Source organism: Phyllobates terribilis, unplaced genomic scaffold (assembly GCF_046119375.1).
Source record: "Phyllobates terribilis strain yellow unplaced genomic scaffold, ASM4611937v1 Scaffold_211__1_contigs__length_3443825, whole genome shotgun sequence".
Classification (NCBI taxonomy): Eukaryota; Metazoa; Chordata; class Amphibia; order Anura; family Dendrobatidae; genus Phyllobates; species Phyllobates terribilis.
This window is the reverse complement of record NW_027362971.1, coordinates 3,063,641-3,086,417: the sequence shown is the minus strand read 5'-3', so window position 1 is coordinate 3,086,417 and position 22,777 is coordinate 3,063,641. Positions and strand designations below refer to the sequence as shown.

Here is a 22,777-nt window from a genome sequence, read left to right as displayed (position 1 = left end):
TGAGTCTCCTCTGTGGCTTCTGGGGTTTCATATTGTCTGCAATCCTGAGGTCACATCAACAGCGGTAATCAATCTGTGAGCTCAGAGGTTCTAACGGGGCGTCATTCTACACGGGCAGAGAAGCTGAGCTCATAAGTTACAAGGGGGCGTCATTCTACACGGGCAGAGCCGCTGAGCTCAGAAGTTACAAGGGGGCGTCATTCTACACGGGCAGAGCCGCTGAGCTCAGAAGTTACAAGGGGGCGTCATTCTACACGGGCAGAGCAACTGAGCTCATAAGTTACAAGGGGGCGTCATTGTACACGGGCAGAGCCGTTGAGCTCAGAAGTTACAAGGGGGCGTCATTCTACTCGGGCAGAGAAGCTGAGCTCAGAAGTTACAAGGGGGCGTCATTCTACACGGGCAGAGAAGCTGAGCTCATAAGTTACAAGGGGGCGTCATTGTACACGGGCAGAGCCGCTGAGCTCAGAAGTTACAAGGGGGCGTCATTCTACACGGGCAGAGCCGCTGAGCTCAGAAGTTACAAGGGGGCGTCATTCTACACGGGCAGAGCCACTGAGCTCAGAAGTTACAAGGGGGCGTCATTCTACACGGGCAGAGCCGCTGAGCTCAGAAGTTACAAGGGGGCGTCATTCTACACGGGCAGAGCCGCTGAGCTCAGAAGTTACAAGGGGGCGTCATTCTACATGGGCAGAGCAACCGAGCTCAGAAGTTACAAGGGGGCGTCATTCTACACGGGCAGAGCCGCAGAGCTCAGAAGTTCCAAAGGGGGCGTCATTCTACACGGGCAGAGCCGCTGAGCTCAGAAGTTACAAGGGGGCGTCATTCTACACGGGCAGAGACGCTGAGCTCAGAAGTTACAAGGGGGCGTCATTCTACACGGGCAGAGCAACTGAGCTTAAAAGTTACAAGGGGGCTTCATTCTACACGGGCAGAGCAACTGAGCTCAAAAGTTACAAGGGGGCTTCATTCTACACGGGCAGAGCAACTGAGCTCAAAAGTTACAAGGGGGCTTCATTCTACACGGGCAGAGCAGCTGAGCTCAAAAGTTCCAAAGGGGGCGGTCATTCTACAAGGGCAGAGCAGCTGAGCTCAAAAGTTCCAAAGGGGGCGGTCATTCTACACGGGCAGAGCAGCTGAGCTCAGATGTTCCAAAGGGGGCAGTCATTCTACACGGGCAGAGCAGCTGAGCTCAGATGTTCCAAAGGGGGCAGTCATTCTACACGGGCAGAGCCGCTGAGCTCAGAAGTTACAAGGGGGCGTCATTCTACACGGGCAGAGCCGCTGAGCTCAGAAGTTACAAGGGGGCGTCATTCTACACGGGCAGAGCCGCTGAGCTCAGAAGTTCCAAAGGGGGCGTCATTCTACACGGGCAGAGCCGCTGAGCTCAGAAGTTACAAGGGGGCGTCATTCTACACGGGCAGAGCCGCTGAGCTCAGAAGTTACAAGGGGGCGTCATTCTACACGGGCAGAGCAGCTGAACTCAGAGATTGACTACCATGCGGTCGAGTGATGCAGCCAATATTAGACATCGAGAGCAGTGGTAAAAGATTCTGCCGTGGACCAAGGGATCGCAAGTCAAGTATGGTTTAATTTTTTTTTTTTATGCTCAACTGCGCTCAAGGAGTAGGATTTTCTGAAAGGAGGCAACCTCTTTACTTCTGATAGGTAAGGAGTAATTTTTTTCTGATCTTCGAATGCTTCCAACCAAGACGGAACAATAAAAAAAAAAAAAGATCTAGAAACTGTTGCCATTTTTGTCTGTACATTGGTGGGTCTCTAAGAACTGGCCTTTTTTGGTTTCTGCAGCCTCTATATCTCATAGTACATAGACTGCAGAATGACGTTCTTCGTTAAATCCATCAGCGAGTTCTGATCGCTCAGGTTTGCAGTCCTTAGCTCTGCTATCCTGGATGATCTTCTAAGCATGGTTGAGGTTTATTTGATCATAATTGAGCTTAGAAGATTACTCAAGAGAAGAGCGATACTGCTGGACTAAGAAGAATGATGTAAAGCCTGCCCATTTTTAACTAATAAAAATTGGTCTACTTTTCATCCAAGATGAATCAGGTTTGTGTATTTATTTTTGTGTCCGAACCCAAACTTTGGACCTACGGAGACAAGTCCGAGACCCAAACAAAAGTAGTGCATGCTGAAAATTGAACATATGGATTATAAACTTTAATGGGTCAGTTTTCGGTGCGTGTGCTGTCTGATCTGACAGAACTTGCATGTAAAAATCATTTGTGTAAATAGGCCCCAAAGATCAGCGATGCTGGCATTCAACCAACTGACCGAGTCATTGTTAACTCATTTCATAGCCAGCTATGTACGGTTCAATTGTAAAAATACATTGCCCGTTAACTACACTTTCAAAAATAATGCACCTTATGGTATGAATACAGAGTTTTGAAAGGAGGTTTTGGAACAGAAACTAAATGGAAACTCTCCCAATTCTTCTTAAAAACGTGGAGGTTCTGCTCACTTTGTTACAAAAACCCTTATATGATTTGAAAGCAAGTTCTTAGTCACGTCAAGATGCCGGAAAACGCAGAAGGTGTGCTCGACTCTTTTAGCTATGTACTTGATACATAAAAGCTGCAGAAGTTGATAAAAGAAAAAAGTTTTAACTATTGCAAAAATGCTTTTCTTCTAGAAACCTCCTCCACATCCCCAACATCTTCCTCACCCTCCTCCTTCAACATCCTCCTTTTCCTTCTCAACATCACCATCCTCCTCCTCACCACCATCAACATCCTCCTCCTCCTCACCACCATCAACATCCTCCTCCTCACCACCACCATCCTCCTCCTCCTCAACATCATCCTCCTCCTCCTCAACATCATCCTCCTCCTCCTCAACATCATCCTCCTCCTCCTCAACATCATCCTCCTCCTCCTCAACATCATCCTCCTCCTCCTCAACATCATCCTCCTCCTCCTCAACATCATCCTCCTCCTCCTCAACATCCTCCTCCTCCTCAACATCATCCTCCTCCTCCTCAACATCATCCTCCTCCTCCTCCACATCATCCTCCTCCTCCTCCACATCATCCTCCTCCTCCTCCACATCATCCTCCTCCTCCTCCACATCACCCTCCTCCTCCTCCACATCACCCTCCTCCTCCTCCACATCACCCTCCTCCTCCTCAACATCACCCTCCTCAACATCACCCTCCTCCTCCTCAACATCACCCTCCTCCTCCTCAACATCATCCTCCTCCTCCTCAACATCATCCTCCTCCTCCTCAACATCATCCTCCTCCTCCTCAACATCATCCTCCTCCTCCTCAACATCATCCTCCTCCTCCTCAACATCATCCTCCTCCTCCTCAACATCATCCTCCTCCTCCTCAACATCATCCTCCTCCTCCTCAACATCATCCTCCTCCTCCTCAACATCATCCTCCTCCTCCTCAACATCATCCTCCTCAACATTGTCAACATATGAAAAATGCCTCCAAAGGATCAAAAATGTGAAAATACAACAATTTCAAACAAGTACAAATTGTTGGAGAAAAAGTAGTTTATTAACACTCCTCAGTGCGAGGGTTTACCAATATATCTCTCATGATGTTTCTGACTTTGGCGCACTAGTACTATTTGGCATTGACTATTCATACATCTCGCCGTGACTTTCAGCAGTCACGCCGTGTTGGGGGCACTGATGTGAAAGGAGTTTGATATTTTACGTTAATGATAGCCCTCCGCTCCAATGCAGCAGGAATCAGCCTTCTCCGTCTTAAAAAGCATTTAAGAAATGTCATCCTTCATTAGAAGGTTCGTCAATCAAATACCACGAGTTGACTCACTAACATGCGTCGCTGTCACTCGTTCAGTTATTGCGCTCGACACATTTAGAAAAGAAACAAAAATCGCTCTTTTCAAACTGTAAAAACAAGTCTATCAGAGTGACGGCATCATACAGACATCAAGAATCAATCGATTTAAACGTACGGTATCGAGAAAGCAACAAAAAAATCCGATATTTTCACAAAATTGCAAGCACTGGACTTACTGGACCAGAAATGATGCAAAATCTCTGTACCTGTAGATCAGAGGCTAAACAACAAATTACAATGCCAATCTGCTGCTACGAAGGGCGGCAGGAGACTTTCATAAACATGTCGCTTTATAAATCCATTCTTTTTGCAGTAAAAATTTGTTTTTACGTGTGCCAAATTCATTACGACTTTTGCTCCATTTTACGCTCTTTTATTCAGCCCCAAACAATTCATCATCCAGATGTTTTCGTCTACTTTAGCATTTGAGATTTTTCCGTAATGTTGCAACATTTTTTGCACAATTGTACCCCAGTAGAGTACGAAATCTACATTTTTTTTTTTATTTTTGCTTAGTTGAAGACTTACATGCAACATTTTCCTTTAAAAAGGCACAAATAAAGCAAAAAGAGAGGGGAAAAAAAAGGAGCAAAATTTGTGTCACTCATCATTTTGATAAATGTGGCACAAAATTTGCCAAGTGCAAAAAGAGAAGAGAAAAAAAACGCGCTGTACGCAGGTGAATCCGCATGTGTTCATAGAACCATGCGGATTCATCACAATCAATACATTGCACGGATATAATTTCTCTTGCGGAGACTAGCGTCTCCACAAGAGAACTTGACATGCTGTGGTCTGGAAAGACACGCCACAGGTGATCCGCAGGGGCACGGACACACACAGTGGGCATGGGATTTCTTGAAATCCCATCCACTATGCTGTAACATCTGGCCGCCGTGGTTTGCACGCAGCGCAAGTGCGCTGCGTGCAATCCGCAGCAATTACTGATCGTGTGCACGTACCCTTAAAGAGGTTAACACATGTCACGATCAAAAACCTTTAAAATGCCTGGAATATTCATAAAAAGTTAAGGCTTGATCAATTCTATAGCCTAAAGTCATTTTTTGTAGGAAAATCATCCTGGTGAAGGGCGTTCCTCTGTCATTAGAAACTACATTTCCCATCAGCTTTTCCTATTCTGAGTGCTCTCTCCTCACCCCACCCCCATAATGCCTTGTTTATGTTGTCTATATTAAAGCCAGTACAGCTCCGGCTTCTTTGCACATCATCAGGATCTGCAATTCTTTACTGCCATCTTGCATGCTGCAGCTGCAGTGCATCGCTCCTCACTGCCCCCCCATGCTCCAGTGCATCGCTCCTCACTGCCCCCCCATGCTCCAGTGCATCGCTCCTCACTGCACCCCATGCTCCAGTGCATCGTTCCTCACTGCCCCCCCATGCTCCAGTGCATCGCTCCTCACTGCCCCCCCATGTTCCAGTGCATCGCTCCTCACTGCACCCCCATGCTCCAGTGCATCGTTCCTCACTGCCCCCCATGCTCCAGTGCATCGCTCCTCACTGCACCCCCATGCTCCAGTGCATCGTTCCTCACTGCCCCCCATGCTCCAGTGCAGCGCTCCTCACTGCCCCCCCATGCTCCAGTGCATCGCTCCTCACTGCACCCCCATGCTCCAGTGCATCGTTCCTCACTGCCCCCCATGCCCCAGTACGTCGCTCCTCACTGCCCCCCCATGCTCCAGTACGTCGCTCCTCACTGCCCCCCCATGCTCCAGTAAGTCGCTCCTCACTGCCCCCCCCATGCTCCAGTAAGTCGCTCCTCACTGCCCCCCCCATGCTCCAGTACGTCGCTCCTCACTGCCCCCCCATGCTCCAGTACGTCGCTCCTCACTGCCCCCCCATGCTCCAGTACGTCGCTCCTCACTGCCCCCCCCATGCTCCAGTACGTCACTCCTCACTGCCCCCCCATGCTCCAGTACGTCGCTCCTCACTGCCCCCCATGCTCCAGTACGTCGCTCCTCACAGCCCCCCCATGCTCCAGTACGTCGCTCCTCACTCCCCCCCATGCTCCAGTACGTCGCTCCTCACTGCCCCCCCATGCTCCAGTACGTCGCTCCTCACTGCCCCCCCATGCTCCAGTACGTCGCTCCTCACTGCCCCCCCATGCTCCAGTACGTCGCTCCTCACTGCCCCCCCATGCTCCAGTACGTCGCTCCTCAATGCTCCAGTACGTCGCTCCTCACTGCCCCATGCTCCAGTACGTCGCTCCTCACTGCCCCATGCTCCAGTACGTCGCTCCTCACTGCCCCATGCTCCAGTACGTCGCTCCTCACTGCCCCATGCTCCAGTACGTCGCTCCTCACTGCCCCATGCTCCAGTACGTCGCTCCTCACTGCCCCATGCTCCAGTACGTCGCTCCTCACTGCCCCATGCTCCAGTACGTCGCTCCTCACTGCCCCATGCTCCAGTACGTCACTCCTCACTGCCCCATGCTCCAGTACGTCGCTCTTCACTGCCCCATGCTCCAGTACGTCGCTCCTCACAGCCCCATGCTCCAGTACGTCGCTCCTCACAGCCCCATTGCTACAGTACATCACTCCTCACAGCCCCATGCTCCAGTAAATCAATCTTTACAGCCCCATTCAGCAGTATATTGTCCTTTCACATAGATGAATGAATGCATGAGGAGTGCGATCCCCGCACCCGCTCTACACAGGACTCTTGATAATCAGAAATAATCAGGAGTCCTGTGTACTGTATAAGTGAGATCGGAACTCGCTTTCCTCACTTAAACACAATCCCTGCAACCAAAAATGAGAGAGTGGCAAGACAACTAGGATCGCTCATGCATAATCTAACTTCTTCTGCACAGCTGCGTGCAGGAGTGGAATCAGGGATTGTGCATGCGTGATCTTAAAACCTCAGAACTGCCCATATACAAATGTCAGCAGTGACGATGCGTATGCTGGGCAGTACAGCTCGGGCTGAAAAGTATATTGGCTATATACGGTATGTCAGAGTGATGTCACTGCTCACATTACCAGAATTTCTTACATTTTGACACATGTTGATGCACTAGTTAACTAAATAATAGGCAGAGGAATGTCAAAAAAAGATAAAATTAGATTTACTCAGTCTACAAGATGTTTAGGGGGTATCAGTTAACTAATGTATGTACACAGTAATAGCCCAAATAAAAACGCTACTTACAAAAAGTGAGAGCGTAAAAAATGCACTTTTACTTTCATAAATCAAAAGTAGAAGTGATAAGAAACTTTGTAATATATCCTATTCGGAAAAAATGCCTTTCTCACTTATCAGTTGCTGTTGGTCTCCTGCTTGGATTATGCAGTCTCAAAAAACTGCTCCAATGTGTCTACAGGTCTGTCTGTAGTTAACAATCAAATTACATCTGCTGCCTATAACTCTATGGAGAGAAATTAAAGCTGAAAAGCCACAAGGTGAAACTGCTGAGGCTTCTAGTGCAGGGGAAAATACTGCAAAAATAAGTAGGATAAAAATCATAACGGCTGGAAATTGTGTGATCCCTCATGTACACACAGGAGTCGCGACAGCTTATTAGCGCATTCTAAAAAGTTACTTGAAAGTGCGATTACACTGTAAACCTTTTCCGCTCCAACCTTAGTGTTCAATGTTCTACATCTTTACCAATTTACAGCAAACATAAAATTTGGCTTTAGCAGAAAAATAGATAAAACCCTTTAGTGAAGCGGTTTTCTAAGCACAAATGATTGTTCAGAACAATCAAAGGAGCTCGGTGTGGACTTGGCGCAGCTGAGCAGATCAGTGCACCTTCCCCCCCGACTTATTTTGGATCCATCTCCGCCATCTTCTTTCTTGATGGCTCTGGCTTTAAAAGGAGGCAGAGTAGGGTGTATATAAATGAACACAGAAGTCGACGGGAAGCTGCACTTACTGTAACTGTTGCGCCATGCCAAGGGTACACCGAGCACCTGTGCTTGGTTTGAACACATCAAAGTTGTTGCTGACACTTAACCAATGATCTCAGATCATCGCAGACATTATTGGAGGTGGAGCTAGAAAGGAAAGGGGGACAGGTGAGACAAAAATGTCTGGAAACTCTCCTTTTGATCCGTTTAGACAAGCTGTTGTCTTCTAGTGCACAGAACAGAGCCTTTTTAGCGTTTTGCTTGTAATCTGCACACATTGTGTAAAAAGTGGAGTGGCTATAGATTCACATAAGGTTATTATTGCGCTCTGGTATTGTTGTATTGTACAGGCTGCTCTGGTATAACTACAGCTGTGTCTTTTCTTACCCTTCCTCTTGCCTTGACCTATTCCAGATGAATGATGCAAGATTTGAACAAGAACACAATGTTGAGATACTCTGCCGGGGATTGTTTATGCCATGAGTCTATATGTGGCCGCACTATGGTTGTGATGTGGATTGCAGATTACTATGGGCGTTGTTAGCATGTTGAGAAACTGTATTAACTATTGCAAAAAATTAAGAACCTTAAAAGGTGATGTCTAACCAGAGACTTAAAAAATAAACTCAGATTGGTATATGATAATAAAATAATTACCTTACTGCATCCTCCACCAATGCGACACCACTGTAGTTACCAATGATCTATCTCAACCTCTAGTAAGATGTCTTCAGTCAGACATGTAACCGCTGCAGTCAATCACTGGCCGCAATGGTGAAATGTTGGTCATTCCTTCGGCATGTGCTTGGCTGCAACGGTCACTTGCCTGTTTAGCCCAAACAAAGTATAGAGGTCACCAAGGGACCCATCAGTATTAGAATGGGAGTGGGGAGGGATCGGTAAGGTGAGCATTATTCATTTTATTATTTTACAGCATTCTGATTATTTTTTTTTTAAATTTGCCTTTTAAATGAAGTAGTCCAGAGATTTGTTTTTCTTTTTTTCTCCATTTATTCTGCAAGTAGTCCCCCAATGAATACAATTCAGCTACTTTCACATTATTTAGTTGCTCCTTTTTATCTAAAAATTAATTTATTCCTAAATTGGGATGTTATCACATGGTGACCCCCATGGAATTACATGGCTTTATGGTGTCTGAAGGGTGTCACCATCTCAGTCGCCAGATCTGCCTGTATGATGAAAATGCATAGCTCATTCCTCTGAAGTGCTTTCCAGGGATGAGACAAACTCTTATCACAGTCACTGATTATTATTATACAGCTCCTGTCACACAGTTATAATGAAGGATCATGACAGCTCAGCCTACCTGGCTGTTCACATAGAAGAAACTGGTATATCCTAAGAGACTATAGAGGGAAGTATAATCACACTGTCTCTACAGCAAGTAGAAAAGTCACTGGCTATAGCTGCCCATGTTACGCTATTCTGGCGCATCTTGAGATTTTTAGGTGAAAAAGGGATAAAATGGAGAGTGAAATCTGGGAATCTATATGGAGGCTGAAAAGAAGAAAATATGAGGCTTAAAAGCAGTGTAATAGACCATCAGTCGGAGGTGCAAAGATGGAAAAAAATATATATTTTTTATTTTTTTTAGACTGGTTCTTTAAAGGGAATCTATCATTTTTTTTGTTATGAAACCCAAGAACAACTGGGTCCCTGATTCCAGTTGTTTCAATAAAATCAGTGTTTTATCAGCAGGAGATCATCTCTGGAGGACTAGCTTCCTCGTGCCTCCTAGTCCTCCTGCTCTGTGCAACCACACCCACACTACTGATTAACCGTTTTCCGTCAATGTGCAGTGTACACAAAGCGTCCAATCGGTGGTGTGGGCGGGGTTATACAGGGCTCAGCTTTCTGAGCTCTGCTAGATCGGCAGCAGAGAAAACAGTGATTGTATAAATAGGCCTGCAAGTGACATCTCTGGAATCAGGGTCTCAGTCCCTACATCATTCTGCTCTCAGAATACATAGCAAAAACATGCTGACAAATTCCCGAGAGGCAAGATTCATACAGGGCATATATTACATGGTCAGATATATAGGAATCTACAGTTATCCTGCAGTGTCTGAAATATCCTATTTGATTTCCATATGCTTTCTCATACACGAGCTCATAAATAATAATTACTATACTTATAGGATATTAGAAAAACACTTCTAAAGTCTGTGACTTGACCTTCAGTTTGATCTATTAGAGTCTATATAATGTTCTGTAACCAACAATTTACAGCATGGCTATAATGGCGTCATTATGTCTCCAACATATTTAGCATGTTCTTACAGCTGTTCTATTTAAGAATCACCTAAATAAAGCCACAGGCAAATGTAGAGCCTCATTAATTGTAAAGTGTTGATAAAAGGCGGAAGACACAGCTAGGAGTTTCAATACTGCGCACTGTAAGCTATTTGGCCACATTAACAGTCTTGTGCTAAGTAATATCCACAGAAATATGAAAATCACCCAGAGATGGGTAAAAACTGCTAAGGTTCAATTACTGAGGTCACAGAATTGGGAGAATTCATAAATAAATTACAGAGTATCACTAGACCCCCTCCTCCTCACAATATCACTAGACTACCCATGGAGGGTACTACTAGAACCACTAACCACTTTTTAAAGGGGTTTTCCAGGCTTGGGGCTTAAGTCTACAGTCACTGTACGTGATTGCAGACTTGTGAATCCTTAAAGCGCGCACAGTGTGCGCTGTCAGGATTCTCGAATGTCGGGAAGTTATGTGACCGCAAGTATGTAATTTGCATACTTCCAGCCACATTCCGACTAGACATGCCTGGCCTCACTCAGTTCACTTGTACAGAGCGAGGCCGTGCAAGTCTTGTTGGCATGTTACCGCATGCATGCAAATCGCCTGACTGTTCTCAGAGCCGGAGAATCCTGAAGTCTGCAGTCACACACACTTGAACCCCTTTTAAGGAAAACCCTTTTAAGCCACGGAAGTCATCATCCGAAAGTGACCTATTGTTTAAATCAGGTTTTTATGGTATATGGTTTCTTTTTCTCAAAATTTTGAGATTTTTTTGACTACACACACATATTTATAATATATATATATATATATATATATATATATATATATATATATATATATATGAAGGCGTGTCCAAACTTTTGGTCTGTACTGTATATACATAGGAAGTAAACAATTCATGGAAGAGGGGTAGTGTGTACACCCTATTTCGGGTGTATATTCTAAATCACCATTACATTTATTGCTATACTAAACACTACCATATAATGGACTAAATAGGCCCCATCGTCAAACAGACATGAAGAGCACAAGAGAAAAAAAGACGATAGAGGAGCCACTAAGTTTGAAAAGATTATAGCAAAATTTATTATAAATAGTTAAGCACACAACAGGGGTAAGTGCAGATACAATAGGCGAAGTTTAAAAACAACCCACTCCACATGGCAACCTCCATAGTAAACCCTACATTGCACACAATTGAATCATTAATTTCAGATATATAGGAACAAAGGGGACGTCACCATAGGGAATAACAACAGGTAACATCTCCATAAAAATTCACAAAGTACTATAGTGTCCTTACAACATGGAAGGAGTAATTGATTGATAATTCCTACCACTCACTGCCTCTAGCACGTATATAATCCCCAGGGTAGTCAAGAATTGAAGGTCTTATTTGGAGGGCGCGCACGTGGAGCATCCTGTGGCTCCTCTATCGTCTTTTTTTCCTCTAGTGCTCTGTATATACATAGGAAGGTGTGTCCAAACTTTTGGTCTGTACTGTATATATATATATATATATATATATATATATATACACACACACACACACACACACACACACACACACAGTACCCATCACCAATCTGGAAAGTAAGAGTCTGGATACAAGTGTAAATAAAAGGATGAGTTCCGCAGTGAACAGATAATTGCATATTTTTTTTAAAAAAGTCGACATTTCAGGATCAAACTGACCCCTTCCTCAGGAAAAATTACTAGCAACTAATTTATCATCAGGAAAGGGGTGGGTCCGACCCTGAAATGCGTTGACTTTTAAAATAATAAAATTAGTTATCTATTCACCATAGAACTCATCCATTCATTTACACCAGGAGAAGTACGGCGTTTCAGACCCTCATTTTCCATACCCACCACCTGATTGCAGAAACGAACTTTGAGTGGATCTGGTAAAAGGGTCGACGGCAGCAGCTGGGCAAACTTAACTGAATGATAAAAAGTGTTGTGTCCTTCACAATCAAAGATGTGCATCAGCCCTCACAAGGGACACTTACTATCTTCATCCAAACAAGAGGTGTTGCCTTATGAAGTGCCTCATCAATTTTTGGATGTCAAAATCACTCAAAAAAAATCCCACAGGACCCGATTTTCTAGTAAAAGTTGGGCCAGAAAGTCTGAGTGGTTGGATCACGCAAGGTAGAGTGGAATCCCATAACCTTCAACAGCTCTTCTAGCGGTGAAAGAGTGAGCTCTCGCGCTTGGCACTAGCCCAGCGCTGCCACATCCTTTACTAAGAGATTACCTTTCTGGAGGGGGGTTAGTGGGGACCCTTTCTGAGTAATACTGACAATAACTAATATTCAGAAAAACCACCAGTCTGGGGTTTCCCAGTCTTGTTAAATAAAAAGGGCAGCCCCAGGCTGGTGATAGATACTGTTTAAAATTTCGAAAAGTAGGGTAAGAGTGGATATCCCCCCCCCCACCCCCCAAGAAAAAAAAACCACATTACGTACCCATTGAATCATTCATTTCATTAGCAATGGAAACTGAAAGGGAGAAGATACAGATTAGATATTAGAAAAAACTTTTTGACAGTGAGGGAGATCAATGAGTGGAACAGGCGGCCATGAGAGGTGGTGAGTTTTCCTTCAATGGAAGTCTTCAGAGGCTGAACAGACATTGGTCTGAGATGGTTTAGCGAATCCTGCATTGAGTCGGGGGTTGGACCAGATGACCCTGGAGGTCCCCTCCAACTCTAACCTTCTACGATTCTATGAATCCCTGGTCATGCCAGCATTACCAGCCGGTCCTGCAGTGATGACGTTCTATCCACCAATCAGGTGACCATTGTCGCGCAATCACTGGCCATAGCTGTCATGTGCCATATATGCAAACGTCAAAGCTAAGGTCAATGACTGACTACAAGGTAGGCCATTATTGCAGGACCGGAAGGGAACACCAGAGCAGCAGGAGACGTCATTGGGTGAGTAATTTCTTGATGCCATGGCATTTCCAAGTTTTCTAAAAACCTGGAAAGCCCACCGAATAAGCCGGCTTTAGAAGGTCGCGAGAGGGATATATTCAAGATCAGATACCTCGAGAGCAAACCTTAAAAGCCAAGCTCTCGGAAACTTGTAAATCTATTAATTTAAGTTAATTTTGAAGACAAAATGTCAAGTGGAATAGGGGAGGCAGGTAAATCCGTCGCCTCTTCTGAAACCTAAACTGATTGTAGAGGAGGAAGTGAAAGGTTTCTCGAAGTATTAACTCGAGTGCTTTATTGAAATATTCCATTTTCTCTGTCATTAATGTAAAGCATGAATTCGTAATAACTAATTACAGCACCACGGACAAGACGAAAATTGATGATGCTGTGCCAACATGAGTGATGTTGGTCTCCTGACCGAAAAACAAAAAAAGTTCACCTTGAAAGTGAGACAACACTAAAAAAAAAATTAAAATTTAAGGTTTACGGGATCCAGAATAGAGCAGGCTCACAATATAATTATAGCGTTATATCTCGCAGCTGGCTACTATAGCTGCATATACTGGAGGTGTTTGGGTGATGGATGAGCAATAATGGCCTTTCTGGGCATGGAAAAGAAAATTAGGAGGGCTCAGTAAAGATGGCGCTACCGGAGCGTGTCGGGCACAGGGTACAACCAATGGCGATTTGCTCCAGTAACTTAGTGATGATCATGGTTTCATCTGGAGACAAGTAAAAAAAAGATAGATGGCAAAAATCAATAGTGTTCAGTCTGATCTTTGATGCGGTAGAGCAGAAAGTGAACCGAAGAGGGAGTAGGAGGAAAAAAAAGGAGCGGAACGAATGAACACTTGGGGAAAGAAAAAGAAAGAAGAGGGGGATAGGACGAAAGTGGCGACTCCACTATGTACAGAATATTAAAATAATACTCTAAAGAACCAAGAGGCATCGACAATAAACCCATTGTACATAGCTACTAGAACGACGACAGCAGAAAGTAGGAGCGAAGGATCCGGCATCTCATCAGTCTGCTCTTATCATACACTTTAAATAATGCAGCGGGAGGTGGAGAGAGGGCATCATTACAGAACCTGGATGTTGCATGGGGTGCTGACTCGCTGACTAGAAACGCAATGAATTATTTAGATCTCCAAGCAGAACTGCAATTATTTCTGAATTAATAATTACCCTGTAAAAATTCATCTATGTGAGCAGCTAAAGGATGCTTCCAGACATTTCGAGGCACAGTACAAGAGCTGCACACACTCCAAGACGACAGGCGAAGATCCAAAACATCACAAAGAAGCATAAGAAGACAGGATTTCCTTGCTGCCAAGTTAGAATTCTCGTAAAAACAAAACAAAACACGAAAAACTTCCGATTTAAAGTGGATCTTCAGCTCACATTACATGTCTGTTTTAGTAAATTAGCAAGTTATTGTATTTTACATAAAAGGGATTCTATCAGCACAAAATGACTGTTCAAACCAAGCAAGGGCGCTCAGTGCACCCTTGACATGGCCAAACTGTTCAGTGTACCTTCCTACTCTTTTGTTTTCCTTTAAAACGTCCTATTTAAAGTGGACTTTCGGCTCTCATGACATGTCTCTTCTAGTAAATTACAGTATTTTACGTTAAAGGGAATCTGTCAGCACAAAATGACTGTTCAAACCAAGAACAGGCGCTCAGTGCACCCTCGACGTGGCCAAACTGTTCAGTGTACCATCCCACCTTCTTGTTTTCCTTTCAAAATTCCTATTTAAAAGTGGATCTTCAGCTGCCATAAGTCAGTTTTAGAAAATTATTGTATGTCCTAGAGAAAAAAAAAAAGAAGATAAAATCCATACAGACATCTCTGGAGAGGGGACATATCACCCTAACATTGAACATATGGGATTAATTATAACTGGGGAAGTGAGAAAGAGCTGACACTCCAACCTCCATTGAAGTAGGGCCTCCTGCCGTGAACAGGTAACTACAGCAGAGATCTGCTCTGAGAACCAGACTAAGATTCGTATATTCAGAGGCGGAGAAGTACATTTCCGAGGCAAGAGCTTCCTCTGTACAAAGGACAGGTCTCAGACTTTCTGGAGCCAGTGGTCAGTGAGGAATATTGGGGTTTGCATAGAACAGATATTCATGGGAGATATATTTTTGGAGTTGTAGCAAAGGGACAAACATAACGCATCCACTAACATCACCGTAAAGCCGGCCAAATGCGTCCAACTTAATATCAGATCCGATGGCTGATGCTATCCATGCCATGTTTCATCTCTACAGAAAGGTAAAATCGTGATAGGAAACATGATGATAATATCTCCTGCCTATGACCTCAAGGGGAGAATATATAATGAAAGTTGGGAATTTCATAAAATTCTAAAAGACCTAGAACATCCCACAACCAGCCCCCATATGAGCTCATCAAGGGGAGGTATGTGGATGTAAGCTTGATCTAATAAAAAGCAGAGTTTGGGTTTTTGCCATTTGCCTGTCCTGGAAGGTCCTTTCTGCTGTGGGTCCTGCCTGTTTTCCTAAGGAGTACCTCCTTCCGCTAAGCGGAGGCATTTCCGTGACACAGGTTTAGTACTTTTCTTTTGTTATCCCTTTTATGCCATGTGATTGTATATCCCGTATTATTTTATTCCCATTTTGTATCATTATTTCCCATTCCCATTTTGTATCTTGTAGGCAGTGTTTTTTTATAAACACTGCCTACCTTTCCGGATTAAATATATAAAATTTAATAGCTCCGTTCCTCTTGCTCCCTGAAGCCATACGTTATCTGTAATGGGTGTCCAGTCAGCCTGTAGCTAGTAGTTCCTTTTGTTATTGTGGAGTTGGGAGTAATTATATTGGGGTATACACATTTTTTAAGTCCATGCATTGGAATCAGAGGTGTATATACCATACGCTCACTTTGAGTTCCCCAATAACTGGCCTAGTAGTGGAAGCAACCACGGCCTTGTCCATAACTTGTCAGTCAATTGCATAATTGTCCTGACGATTGGAGGCAGCAGAGTTGCGTCCCCTGACAAACTGGTGACAGCGGTGAGACCTGCGTGATCTCCCCGATGTCCTCCCAAACAAACTGATGGCAGCGGTGGGATCTGCGCAATTACCCAAGCTGTTCTCACTGACATTGTATTTTGCATAACAGGGAGTCTATCAGCTCAAAATGACTGTTCAAACCAAGCTCAGGCACTCCGTGCACCCTTGTTGAGGCCGAGAGTTCAGCACACCTTCCAAACTACTTGCTTTCCATCCAACTTCATCCCTACTTACTTGATGGACAATTATGGCTTTACAGGAGCCAGAGTAGGATAGAGAGAGATAGAAAAACAAGTCAGTAAGAAGGTGTCCAGAATGGTTTGGCCAAATAAAGGATGTACAGTGAGTCTGTGGTTGGTTTGAACAGTTATTTCACGCTGACAGAATCCCTTAAAATAATAATTATTAAGCATCTCTAATTTGAACTTGGCACTGATCTATTCCTCGTGGAAAACTGGATACTCCCTATATATTCCTATGCATATCTTTGGTTCTAGAGGGTAACGTTTCTCCTTAAAGAAGTTGCCCACTACTTGGACAACTCCTTCTCATACCACACGCTTGGTCCCGATAAAGTAAAAAAAAATTTATACTCCCCTCCCGTACCGGCGCCATCACTTGCGGTCTCGGGGCTCTTGTGCGGTTATTGTGACAAGTGAGCCAAGCGCCCAATCAGCGCCGGCGTCACTGTCCCCGCCTTCATACAAATTGAACATGAAGAGGAAGTCAGATCAGCTGCAGCCATGACTTCCTTTTCATGTTCAATTTGACAGAAGGCGGGGCAGGGACGCCAGCGCTGATTGGGCGCCTTGCTCACGTGTCACAACAACCGCACGGGAGCCCTAGGACCGCGAGTGCCGACACTGTTGGAACGGAGCCGGCACAGAAAGTGACTAAATTTTTTTATTTTCATCGGGGCCAAACATATAAATCAAGAAGAGGTTGTCCTAGTAGTGGACAACCCCTTTAAGGAGATCTCCAAGCTAGTGTAAGGAGACTGTTAGGCCATGGAATGCTCAATGGGAAATAAAAAATGCAAATTGAATCTTCACAGGGTTTCACCCAATTGATAAGGGAAATGATAATATCCAGTTGTCACTTTATTAAAACATTTCCAGGAGGAACAGAGAAATGAGGACAATATAAAATTCTAAGAAAATGTGCCCCAGGTCCATTGTGGACGCAAGTATATAGTAAAACACATGTATTCACTGTGGAGAATATGAATATCTGTCTTTTATTATAAAGCCACACGCACAGGATATGACAAATTTTAGGTTTGTGACTACGACAAACCAAACGTTCTCAGCTTGTGTCCTTTTGCTGCAGGGTAATAAGAGCGGACCTCCGCCAGTAAGGATCTTCATATTTTAGACCAGTAGACGCTCAGTAGGATCATTAATATTTTGGAAAGATGACTGGACGAGGCAGAAAAGATTCTGTATCCCTTAAGCAAAGTAGGATTTTTTTTTGTGTGTACTTGATGCACGGAATACAAGACAGATAAGCAAATCATCATTTTATTCCTAGCAAATACATTATATTGATAAGTCACATTTGGCCTAAATCCTTGGAGATTACTGTCAAATACTCGATCTTGGGTCCAAAAAAAAAAAAACACACAGGATCTCTCCTCTGTCAATGAACATATACATGGTAATATTTGCTCATCTGGTCCTTTACAAGGGTAATCCAGCCTATGAATATATTAGGGCCTCGGACTAGTAAAAAATAAGAGGTACCCTGAAGCTGCCATTCCAAGGCTGGCCCTGTAGTCCCTGCCGGACTCTACTTCCTGGCAAGGTCTTGACACAATGTCAATGGCCGAAAACCAATTACTGACTCAGACAGGTAACCAGTGCGGCCAGTAATTGGCCGAGTTGGCCATTTCCAGTATGTCAAGATGGGCCCAAGCAACAAGAGACAAGCGAGGATTGGGCAAGAGCCAGGTACCGAAGCAGCCAGAAATTGTCATGGTGAGTGCCGATTCTTCCAAATTTGAATGCATTTGTTACAGGAGATGAAGGCTCTACTGCACATAACCGCTGCTGCCAATCACTGGGCTCAGTGCTGCTACCGAGTGCTGTGATTGGCTGCAGTGTTAGTGTGCTTTAGTTTTGGCGTCACCACTGCAGCCTGGTCAACAAAATCAGCAGAGAGGCAGTACTGGACGACAAAAGCTAATCTTATTTTTTGGAGAATTTTTGGAAAAATTTTGGGGATCCAGTTCTTATGCATGAGTGCGGGTGACTGGCGTTATGGTTGTAGTACAATATTTGGGGTCAAAAGAAAAAATTTTAATCAAAAGAAAAATGGAAAAGAAAATAGGGGAGGGATGTAAGGATGGGAACGGGGAAGGCTGTGCACCATAAGAAGTTGAAAATGCTTCGAAATTATATTATGGCTGTGACTATTTCTATGTAATTTCGATAGATAGCAGTGTCTTATTTTGCAGGTAGTATACATTGTACTGAGTCTTCAGTTAGTTGCTTCCTCGGCTATTACGTACTTTTCTAAAACGATCTTTGATCTTAAGTTGTGCCCATGTGAAAAACCTTCATGATTCATAAACTGATTTTTGATCCGCTTCCTTGCCTAAAATATCTAGTGATGGCTTTTCTGCATTTTAATAGAACTGCTTTCCTACAGCAGGCCAGTCCCCTGGGTTTCCATACTATTTATTAGTCATCATTAGAACAAAAAAGAAAACAAGAAAAATAAAATGACATTCGAACTGGGCGCTAGGTCTTTCCTACCTTCACTCCGCGGATTCGAAATTCTGCCAGGGCTCGGCTCATTTTTGTAGCTGCCACCTGTTGATCTTTCCCGTGTGCAATGACCTTGACAAGAAGGGAGTCATAGTGGGGGGATATCACAGCACCTTGGAAGGCCGACGCACTGTCCAGTCGGATGCCCATACCTTCACCGCTCCGGAACACCTGTGTCAGGAAAAAGAAAATTTAAAAACATCTAGATTAATGGACAGGAAGAACTCATGTAACACTCCTCCTTATATAATCTGTGCGCCATATGGAGGCTTAAACGGTCACAAACTTTGCAGAAGTCAATAGTGTAAGGGAAAAAAACAAACTTTGTAACATATCTTTATCAGAGAATTTTGTTTCTTTCTCCACTTATGAGCCACCTCTCTTGAACATGAAATTATCACCTGTCTTAAACAGTCTCCTGAATAAAGTCTTGTTTTTCCGCCTTTCCATTCCTGAGATAAGACCACATATTTTTACGCAAACCTAGTCTTGGGTGTGGCCCTCAACTCTCATCTGTAGGTATCTATTTAAGACTACACCCACTTGGGAAACTAGACTAAATTTACATAAAGAGAGGGCCATATCTCTGAAATAGAGAAGAACCAAACCCAAAAAATAATAACAGATTCAGGAGAACATCGGCATTTACTATAGGTAAAAAAAAAAGTTACATCTTTATAGCAAGTGACAGGTCGTCTTTGAGAAAGGTTTAAGAAAAAAAATAAAAAAGGTAAACAGTGCGGTCACTGGAACTTGAAAGAAACAATACTAGGCTCCTGATTTCTAGACTATTTATTCATTATTTTTTATACATGCTTTTTCAGCACCAACATATTCCACAGCACTATACAGACATCATCATCACTGTCCCCATTGGGGCTCACAATCTACATTCCCTATCAGTATGTCTTTGGCGTGTGGGAGGAAACCGGAGAACCCGGAGGAAACCCACACAAACACAGGGAGAACGTACAAACTCCTTACAGATGTACACTTGTCCTAAGTGGGATTTGAACACAGGATCCCAGAGCTGCAAAGCAACAGTGCTAACCTTCTAAACTTCTGCTAGACTACAGTAGGATTCATACCAGCTGTAACACTCATTTTCTAACTTTTTTTCAGTATTCCTTTTCTCACTGAATAGCAGAAGGCCGTTAAGTGGCCATGAATTCTGATGGAACTGCGGATTCTGGGACAGAATATCTGGACGGTTCGGAAGAGTTGAAGTGACATCAGCAAGGAGGTTGACCATGTCCACATATGAGGATCTTCAGGGCAAATCCAAGGCGATCAGATAGCCATGGTTCCTGTGACCCCCAATGAAGTGACAGAGAAATGAAGATTTTTGGTACTCTTGTAGCCTTCATTGGAGGAAACAGCACGCTACCTTGGTTCCCTGTCTGGGCATGCATTAAAGTTGGTTTTGGTTGGTCATACAATTCTTTGGCTTCTCTTACTGCTTTCTCACTAACTTAGAAGCTTGGTGCTGGTAGTAGAGCCTTGCTAGAGAAGAGCAGAGTTTTTTTGTTAAGCTGTATTGTTAGTGTCAGCCTCCGAGTGGCAGCAGACTAAACCCAATTGGTAAACTGGTAAAGGGGACTAAAAGATGCAGAAGTAGAGTTGAACAAAAAGATTTGGAGGACCCTGGTACAGCGGTTACGTTGGTAGTCTGCGGCCGCCAAACCAAAGTCCTGTGAATCTCCACCAATCTGCCAGCACCACTGAGTTATCATTGTCATGGTGTGAGGTACACCAGGCTGACTAATAAGAAGAGGAGCCAGGGATGCTGGCACGTAGGAGAATCACAGGGCTCTGGTCCGGTAGTCATGGACTACCGATGTAGCTGTTGTATCTGCACATCTTCTTGATCAACTCTACGCAGAGGACAAAATAACAAATTGGGGCAAATAACAAATTGGGACTTTTGATATGAAATGTAACAGAGGAAAAACATGCAATCACCAAGAGGGTGTGACCAGCAATCATAGTCCGTAAAAAGGTTACATATCTGGCCAAACATATAATAAGTAGTGTTGAGCGATACCTTCCGATATCAGGAAATATCGTATCGGATTGGATCGGACCGATACCCAAAAAGTATCAGATATCGCCGATTAAGATACCGGAAACCAATGCAAGTCAATGGGACACAAATATCGGAATGAAAATAAACCCTTTCTTTCCTTGTAGGTTAATTCTACATGAAGTAAAACAACTAAGAATAATGTAGAATGTATTACGCGAAAAGCCGGCAATTCATCAGCGGCATACACCGGTACCCGACAATTTACAACAGAAAGAATAGAGCTTCACACATAGATTAGATAGATAGAAACATGTCAGTCACATATATAAGAAGTACAGTGACAGTGTTGCTTACTGTACTTGTCATTTGGTGTAAAGGATTTATTAAAAAAAATAATAGTGTTTTCATGCACTGTCTCTTTAAAAAAGCCGGCCAGCAATTCAGCATCTGTACCCGACAATTTAGAATAGAAGGAATAGAGAATCATACATAGATTAGATAGATAGAAACATGTCAGTCACATATATATGAAGTACAGTGACAGTGTTAATTACTGTACTTGTCGTTTAGTGTTAAAATAAAGGATTTATTTAAAAAAAAAATTGGCGTGGGGTTCCCCATAATTTTAGTCTCTAGCGGAGGTTAAGCAGACGGCTGGGGCAGATGTTTGAAGCCTGGGAAGGGGGTAATACCCACGGAGCTTCCCAGGCTACTAATATTAGCCCCCAGCTGAATACCTAGCCTTTACTAGCTATTAAAATGGGGGACCCCCCCAAAAAAAATGACGTGGGGTCCCCCCTAATTTAATAGCTAGCAAAGGCTAGGCAGACAGCTGGGGGCTGATATTAATAGCCCAGGAAGGGTGCCATGAATATTGGCCCCCTCCCAGGCTAGAAACACCAGCCGTCAGCCGCCCCAGAAATGGCGCATCCATAGGATGCGCCAATTCTGGCATTTAGCCTCGCTCTTCCCACTGCCCTGTAGCTGTGGCAGTGGGGTAATAGGGCTGGGGTTGATGTCAGCTTATAATGCCAGCTGACATCAAGCCCAGGTTTGTAATGGAGAGGCGTCTATAAGACACCCCCATTACTAACCCCATAGTCAAAGTTAAAAAAAAACACAAACACCCAGAATAAAGTCCTTTAATTGAAATAAAGACACAATTCTTTAATTGTTCTAAATTAAACTCTACTTACCCTCACGCCCATTCCAGCTGAAGCCAACAATCTCCTGCAATAAAAGAAAAATAATAAAGCAACCTCATCCTTACCTTTCCATGGTTCCCATGACAGCTTCAGCTCTGCTACATCGAGATGACAGGCTGGATCGCTGCAGAACGCTGCCATCCAGCCTGTCATCCCGCGGACACCGAGAAGCGCTGGCTTGCTTGCGCTCCTCAGTGTCTCGCTGTGACGGCATAAAGATGAGCTGAGGTCATGTCCAATGAACTCAGCTCACCTCATGCACGTCACTGACAGCGTGGGAAAATTCTCCTGCACTCAGCGCTTCAGCGTGAGAATTCTCCCACGCTGTCAGTGACGTGCATGAGGTCAGCTGAGTTAATTGGACATGACCTCGGCTCATCTTTATGCCGTCACAGCGAGACACTGAGGAGCGCAAGCAAGCCTGCGTTTCTCAGTGTCCGCGGGATGACAGGCTGGATGGCAGCGTTCTGCTGCGGTCCAGCCTGTCATCTCGATGTAGCAGAGCTGAAGCTGTCGTGGGAACCATGGAAAGGTAAGGATGATGTTGCTTTATTATTTTTCTTTTATTGCAGGAGATCGTTGGCTTCAGCTGAAATGGGCGTGAAGGTAAGTATGGTTTAATTTAGAACAATAAAGAATTGTGTGTTTATTTCAATTAAAGGACTTTTTTCTGGGTGTTTGTGTTTTTTTACATACTTTACTAGAAATTCATGGTGGTCATGTCTAATATTGGCGTGACCCCATGAATTTCGGGCTTAGGGCCAGCTGATAATGCCAAGCTGGCCCTAAC

The 22,777-nt window shown here is 44.0% G+C and overlaps 2 protein-coding genes across 5 annotated transcripts in view; one reads left to right on the top strand and one right to left on the bottom strand.

Moving 5' to 3' along the window:
* Positions 1-20,800, top strand: part of LOC141213746 (leucine-rich repeat and fibronectin type-III domain-containing protein 2-like) — a 51,899-nt gene extending 31,099 nt beyond the window's left edge. The window contains exon 4 of one of the 3 annotated variants that reach the window (XR_012283090.1): positions 19,879-20,120. Coding sequence is in view for 2 of the 3 variants with exons in the window: in XM_073665358.1 (XP_073521459.1) it covers positions 19,879-19,900 (22 nt within the window). In the remaining variant the exon portion in view is untranslated. Of the gene's footprint in view, positions 1-19,878 lie in introns of all 3 variants that reach the window. The other 2 variants (XM_073665358.1, XM_073665357.1) reach the window with 2 other exon arrangements.
* PC (pyruvate carboxylase) overlaps positions 1-22,777 on the bottom strand; it is a 416,466-nt gene that overhangs the window by 74,188 nt on the left and 319,501 nt on the right. For both annotated transcript variants that reach the window (XM_073665354.1, XM_073665355.1), the window contains exon 10: positions 18,745-18,927. In XM_073665354.1, coding sequence (XP_073521455.1) covers positions 18,745-18,927 — 183 coding nt within the window. The remainder of the gene's footprint in view (positions 1-18,744; positions 18,928-22,777) is intronic.